The sequence below is a fragment of the Haplochromis burtoni genome, unplaced genomic scaffold, assembly GCF_018398535.1.
Source record: "Haplochromis burtoni strain Fernald_Lab_line unplaced genomic scaffold, NCSU_Asbu1 Contig_193, whole genome shotgun sequence".
NCBI lineage: Eukaryota > Metazoa > Chordata > Actinopteri > Cichliformes > Cichlidae > Haplochromis > Haplochromis burtoni.
Genome location: NW_024582554.1, coordinates 571,374 through 578,906, shown reverse-complemented (window position 1 = coordinate 578,906; position 7,533 = coordinate 571,374). Strand labels below are relative to the sequence as shown.

General features: G+C 41.5%; 1 protein-coding gene across 2 annotated transcripts in view; it reads right to left on the bottom strand.

Annotated features, from left to right (window-relative positions):
- Positions 1 to 3,360: 3,360 nt before the first annotated feature.
- nfyba (nuclear transcription factor Y, beta a) overlaps positions 3,361 to 7,533 on the bottom strand; it is a 9,212-nt gene continuing 5,039 nt past the window's right edge. For both annotated transcript variants that reach the window (XM_005935324.2, XM_005935325.3), the window contains exons 4-7: positions 6,544 to 6,741; positions 4,408 to 4,486; positions 4,257 to 4,336; positions 3,361 to 3,914 (exon numbers count right to left, since the gene is read on the bottom strand). In XM_005935324.2, the coding sequence (XP_005935386.1) occupies positions 3,882 to 3,914; positions 4,257 to 4,336; positions 4,408 to 4,486; positions 6,544 to 6,741 (390 nt within the window). In that variant the 3' untranslated portion in view covers positions 3,361 to 3,881. The remainder of the gene's footprint in view (positions 3,915 to 4,256; positions 4,337 to 4,407; positions 4,487 to 6,543; positions 6,742 to 7,533) is intronic.

The following is a 7,533-nucleotide window of genomic DNA, read 5'->3' as shown; positions in this document are numbered from 1 at the left end:
GAAATCTGCTGCAATGACCCGGTTACTGCGTTCACCAGATATCAACACAATTTCGATCCGCTCCTCACGTGTTAACCTCTTCGACATGTCAATGGCTGTGAACAAAGAGAAACTTGTAAATAACTCATGAAAGAATAAAGTTACGTTGAAACCAAGCACACCATTGTTTTTCTTGTGACATTACCAATAAGTTTGATGTGTCACATGGCCCTCTTCCTATTGAAAAAACAAAAGTTGTATCCAAGATGGCCGACTTCTAAATGGCCACCATGGTCACCACCCATCTTGAGGAGTTTGCCCCCTCACATATACTAATGTGCCACAAACAGGACTTTAATATCACCAACCATTCCCATGTTGTTACGGTGTATCCATATAAATAGCCCACCCTGTACTATGGTCTCATTAGTGTCAAAGGTGAATAAATTAGTGTATTCTCAGTGGCTAACGATTTTCAAATAGCTAATGAGCATTTAATGCCTGTTGTTTCACAGGCAGAGCTGCCCTGCACTAATGATGTGTGGTTTAAAAGGAAGCTGAAAGTAGCAAAAATTTCAAAACAGAAATTCCCTAAAGGCCTACACACTGAGAGTGCTGCAAGTAAAAGATACACATGACATGCAATTCCTCATTTTTGGATCTATAAATGTTTTATAACTCATACACACACAGAAAACTTGATGAGATGAGATTTTTCTTTTAAAAAATTGTTCTCATAATAAAGAACTGTGAAAAACATGAAGTCAGGCAACAATCAGCTGGTCCTGATGTTATTAAGAAGACAAGGATGAAACTGAGATTCTGGGTTTATCTGGGTGGGCTTACCCCTCACTACAGCTAGTTGTGCCAAATGAATTGAATTCTCACAAGACAGCAACAGGGAGAATTTCATAGCGTCATCGAGGAGGTGAAGATGTTTAATGACCACTTTGGTGCATGTTTGAGCTCTTTTTGGCTCAGCTAAGAAACCGTAAAGGATTATGTGAATGTGCGCTGGTCAAATTAGAGTTTCTCAGAGTATTTTTTGTTATAACTTCTCTTTTCAGATGAATGCAAAGTTAAAGCGTATTACCACGGTGCCACTGCTGCCCAGATTTCTCTCAAAGACAGATGTGCTATCTGCCAAACTCATACAGCTGTTTAAAAAGCCAAGATTATAGGACAGGAAGAAGACTGCAGAGTGAAACACATGGGCCAGGTAAAAATACTTGTATAATTTGGATGAGCTTCATGTGTAATCAGGGAGCTCTGCGTTTATCTCAACAAAGATCTGGATGATTTAGTGACAGAGTATGTTATGAGCATTAATATAGAGCATCAGTACTTATATGCCACAGTTTCACTTTTTAACAGACATATTTTCAAAACATTATCTACTGGGGTCTTGCTATTTAAGAAGCTTTATAAGCTTGTAGAGTTTGTAAAACTTATGGATGAAATACTGCAGTTAGATCTGGGATTTGGATCTCCACCATAGGTGCATCTACTAAAAACCTCAGACGAATCGGAGTGACCTCAACCTGAAGGTCAGAGGTCAGGTTTACTGAGCATCTTGTGAACTCGATACCATGGGTGTTTCTACAAGGAGGCTGAGGGACAGCACTGGAGGACATCCATATTTACTTTAGCTAAGATGACTTAAAGTAAAATGATTACCTTACAGCGGGGATGTCAGAGTCATTTACCAAATACAGCCCATTTTTACCGGATGTGAGTCTGGTGAAATTCAACAGTATTTGCTGTTGTAAATGAAAACAAATGTGTCAGCATGATTTAAACTGTAAAAAATAAATATGTTAAATTACAGAAAAAAGGTTTGTTAATTCAAAGAAAATGCCCTGTTTTTTTAACTGTAACCATTGTGAAAAACAAATTTACATCAAGTCCAGCTGTGTGCCAAGCAGCGTAGGACCCAGATGCAGGACTGGGAGATGAGAGATGCAGTAGTGATGCCCAAAGGCCTGTGCCCAGGAAAGGGGGCGTGCCCAAACGAATCCTGTGTCGAGACCCTTATCGGTTTAAGAATATCACATGGCCACAGATAAATGACATAACTGCCTCGTTATGTTACTCAAGCTGTTGAAAAAACGCGGGAATTCAAATTTTGAACTGGATCTGAGGTTCTGAGGATCACCATGAGCACATTAGGAAGCCACCCCCAAAAAATATCAGCTGTCAGGGAACATTTTGACATGTTATCGCCCAATAATAACATGAGCCTTAAATCAGCCTCAGAGAGGCTGGTTAGTTAGAGGTGTGTGCATGTATATCACACAGGACCTCATATGGGTATTCTGCAATTGATACATCATTATGTTTATATATTCAAACTAGGAACTATGGAGAACACACAGCTAGAGGGGACGTAACACAGAGCCGGGAGGCGCAGACAATGTATACACAGCAGGAGATGAGGACACACACAAAACTGAACATAACATACATGACAGGAGACTATCAAAATAAAGCAGGAAGTAACACACACTGAGACTCAGACTAAGACGTGTGGGTTTGGCACTGGGACCGGGGGAAACACAGAGAGGAGACAGAAACCGGTACGTGGCCATGGAGACCGAAGGAATAACAAAACACTGAGATGAGACTAAGATGAACAAATCAACACCAAAAATGTATATAGTAGACTGTAAGCCCACCCATCCAAAAAACAGGAACTTTTCTATTTAATTATCTATTCCCTAATTACTGTGGTGCAGTATGACTGGCCGTAGGGGAGCTCCATCATCTATGGACATTTTGTTACAGAGGCTAACATTAACAACAGTAATGTGCGATACAGGTGAGTAACCAAGTAAAATTCAGGCTGAGCTGACACTTTGTGCAAAAAGCATCAATGTGTTTGGAAAATCAAACATTACAAATGACGCCTTCATAACCAATAAAAGACTCGTTACATTTACGGTTCAACACTTTTGAGGGGAGTTATTATTCCACGTCACTGCGGGCCTTCAACCATTAAACCGGTGTGATCCTAAACATAAGACATGAAAGGCAGTCCTAATGGCGTATCAAAAACCAGGCATTATTACATACGAACAAGCAAAAACATATCATTTATGAATAATTTCAGCACCAGTCAAAGTGGGCCGGTGGTGTTTTTCTCCTTTAAACAAGTGTACATGTTAATAAGTTATGTTTGCAATACTTCAGCATCTAGTTATCCCTGCGGAAGAGGAGCGAGTCCTGCATGTTGGATCCTAACCTGCCTGTTGCAGCAGGCAGTCAGATGTACCTTCACTGCTGCCCACATAGCTGCCAGCTGCCTGTTAGGCTCTGGAGTTTGTGCCTAAAAGTGCAAACTGCAGGTGCTTCATGTGATGAAATAAAATTCAGTGTGAAACATCGCTTTTCAAATTTTATTCAAAGGATTTTTATGACATTAAAGCACATGGTAAACTGTCAACTTACAAAAGAGCTGCATAATCTAGTAAGACAGTAACGACACGGCTCCTCTTGATTCAAACAGAGAAGACATGAAAAAAAAAAGCATCCAATGCAGCATTTCCCTTTATAACCCCGTCCATCCCAGCCCTACCCCAGAGAAGAGGAAGGAAAAAAAGGCATAAAAGCAAACACATTAACACGAAAGCACAAACAGGAATTCATCACTAAATCATGTACGAAGACTAGCCTTTAAAATAAAGCCTTGAATTTCCCAGCTGCTCTGGAAAACATCTGGAACACTGCAACTAGAAACTACACTTTCTACTAAACAGGCAGTGGCTTCTCTGTACATGAGGGATTCTGCAACACCCCCTGCTCTTTCTCTGATAACCTTCACCCGTCGGCCGGGCCAGATGTCATCGGTGATCGGAGAGTGTGCACGGAGCCGCGGCGTTCAGGCTGGGAGTGATGGAGCCTCGTCATGAAAACTGGATCTGCTGTACAGTGGGAATCTGGAACAAAGAGAAGCGAGCATCACCAACAAAATTCCACTTTTCACGAAAAACATTCACAAGATAAAGAATACGAATCATAGACCACGAGACAATATACAAACTATAACGAGTACTCGGCTGTGTCCACACAGAAATGTTAAACGTATTCAGGCACATCTGTGCAGAGTTAGCCAAAGAAACCTGTCATCAGGTTTAGCTTCTGCTTTTATTACACAATTTTCTGTCGAGCTGACTGCAAAGAGTTTTCCAAAATTAGGATAAAACAATCCAACTACATGACTGATGTGTTTCCTCTTAGTAGCAAGATAAAGGCACAGCACAGCACTTATGTGCTTTTACCTGTTGATATGATGTGGTGTACACCATAACGTTCTGCTGCTGACCATCTGCTGTGATAATCCCAGCTGGCAGTGGATTTGCTGATGAGAAAAGAAGTGGAATTGATTAGGACTGTTCATTAATGGGGGGACGCTGCTTGTGCTTCACTTACTGAAGCTGTCCTCTGAGAGGTCCTCACTAAGGCCTTCTCCCACAGTCACACCTGCCATTCCTTTCTCCCCCTTCATTGCCTGGAAGACAGCAGAAAACATTTTCACGTTATTCTGTGCAGTGCTACGAAACACCAATTACACGTGCAGCATTTACAAGAGTAGAAGCAGCCAGGTGCTGCCAAACTCGTGTGTTTGATTATCTGATCATCAGCGAGCAGGACCGCTGTATTTAACAGTCATTACAAGTAACGACATTAACTAATTAACATGGCAAGAAGGGAGTTTTTCCTTCCCACTGTCGCCAAAGTGCTTGCTCATAGGGGGTCATATGATTGTTGGGTTTTTCTCTGTATCTATGAAGCGCCTTGAGGCGACTTTTGTTGTGATTTGGCGCTATATAAATAAAATTGAATTGAATTGAACCCAGAAGAAACTACAACATGATTTAATTACCAATTTCTAAATAATATCTCATCTATAAGCTTACATGAGAAAACGCTTTAATCAGCACACACATTCCAGAAATGACCAGCGGCTGTCAATTCACAAGTCATTACTGGGTACTAGCATCTTAATGTTGCTTTCTGGAAAACAAAATAAGTTTGTTGGGTTAGTTTATGGAGTTCCCTGATGAAGATTCCGAAGCGTACACCTCGAGGATAATCTATTTTTTCGCGAGTTGCTGTAACAGCAATCTATCGCCATCCCTCCCATATAGCACCACTTCAGTAACTTGTGTATGTAGGAATCCAAGTATGGCTGTGCAAACTGTAAGTGTTTTAAGCTGAACTGTGATGCAGATTATGTGAAGGATGAATAACGATGAATGATAGACAGATGCATATTAAGAGAGAGAGATCACTCTGCAGTCAGGGCTGCCACGATTATCGACTATCAAATATCCGATCGACGACTAGATTTAATAGTCGACCGTCGTTTGAAGCTTTGTAAGATCCCAAAAGACGCAGGAATAAGTAGCAGGATTTAAGAGTGTAATAACGGACTGAAACAGAAGATGGCAGCACTGCATGTACAAGGATGCCAGCTGCCGTTAAACCCCGGAGAAGAAGAAGAAGAAGCAGCTGTGTCCCAGAATTCATAGCGCGGCCCAGCTAGTTTCCAACAATGGCGGTAGCTAGTTAGTTTTAATATTACTCTTATTATTCTTTCTGGGTCACAAAATAAACGTTTAACATATTTTCAGGCGAGAATGTAGCTGTGTAAACCTCAAATATCTGCTCAGTTTATCAGGACACCGACATATTTTCAAAAGCGCTCCGACGTTTTCGGAGACGTCTGTTACCCACTAGCTCGATAGCTAGCCGGGGGCTAGGTCACTAGCGCCGTGAGAACACCGGACTCCCGGCAAATTGTTTTCAAACCCACCGCCGTCTTTCGCTACTCAGATTAAATATATATGAGTCACTTAGATAACTTAAACATGTTATTGTTTGGCTTTTTTTTTTCAGTATTTTATTTGTTCCTGAGTAAATCGGTTTGGCTGAGATTAAAGTTATAGTTTGAATAAACATCAAGCAGACAGCTGATTATCAGAAGTGTGAGATGCTGGAGAATTTACTCCGGTGTCCTGTTATATTTTAGATAGCAAGGAGTTTATTAAACTTTACCGAAACAATCTGCAAATTTCATTAAAATTGAATAAACTATCATCTTGTCTTTATTTTAGTTAGCACCTTAAAAGCTTAAAGCTGTAAGTTAATGATAGTTATATAAGAGCAGATGCTGCTGGTGCAATAAGCTGTAGTTTTACATCCAGTGGATGATGATCTGATTAGTCGACTAATCGCATAAATAATCGGTGACTAGTCGACTATCAAAATAATCGTTTGTGGCAGCCCTAGACTGTACTGGTGACACCTGTGAACACAGCTGCCTTATGGTCCTGATAAATTGGACTGTTGTGAATCACACAGGTAGATAAAAAGGGCATAATAACGGTATCATGTTCTAAAACTCTATGTGATCATCAAAGCTACTTGCATTCATAGCTCTCGAGTTATTTGAGGAGTTTGGATCCATCAAACAGCAGTATTAACAATGAAACACAAAACTTGAGCAGTGAGCAATCACAGAAACAACTTAAATATCCAAATAAATGGGAAGCTGCGCCTCACCTCTCTGAACTTCTGCAGGTAGAGCTTCAGTGGATCCACATACATGTCAAAGCCCAGCGTGGACATGGCAAACAGGATGTCCTCCCCATTGATGGTCTTCCTCTTTTCCTGGTGACAACGCTCACTCGCCTCAGATGTGATAAAGCTGATAAACTCGCTCACGCACTCCTGCACACACTCTTTGGCATCTTTTGCAATCTGTGCAAAAAAGAGACGCAGACGTTACAGACGATTCAAAGCTGGCCTTTGGAAACTGCATCAGGCCAAAGTTCTTAGCATTCGTTTCCACGTCTCACTATGTGATGTGTCTCCCTGCGTACTCCTCATATACTTTGAAGCATATCTTAACTTGCTATATAACAGTGTCCTGAGCCCTTTTCAGAGGGGTGTCAATCCAGGACATCTGTGCAGCAGTGAGCTGGTCTTCACCTCTCACCTTCGTCTGGTTTTACAGGCTGGACGTCTCCACTTCAGGTGTAGCTCAAGCAGTGCTGGCACTGGGTCCTCGCGTGGATAGGTGAGCTGCTGGCTATTGCAGTGATTGCTTGAGATAAGCTTGTCTGGCATTAATGGAGTCTCCATTTCCCATAGTGAGACATCCAAACGAACGCTATTCAGCTCAATTCAATTTTATTTATACAGTGACAAATCCCAACATAGACCACATGTCCATGCTGCTGATCCCTGCATACACTGACTGTGAAAACCTGTCCAGAAGATGCATCACATCAGCTGCAGGACTGCTTTGAAAACACAGACTGGACTGTGTTTGAACACCTGGACCTCGAGAGCCCACATCAGTGCTCTCATACATCAACTTCTGTGTCAACAGTGTCACTGTGGACAAACGTCGTGTATTCCAACTAGAGATGGACCGATCCGATATTACGTATCGGTATCGGTCCGATACTGACCTAAATTACTGGATCGGATATCGGAGAAAAATAAAAAATGTAATCCGATCCATTAAATATCACGAAAGCACCTCAC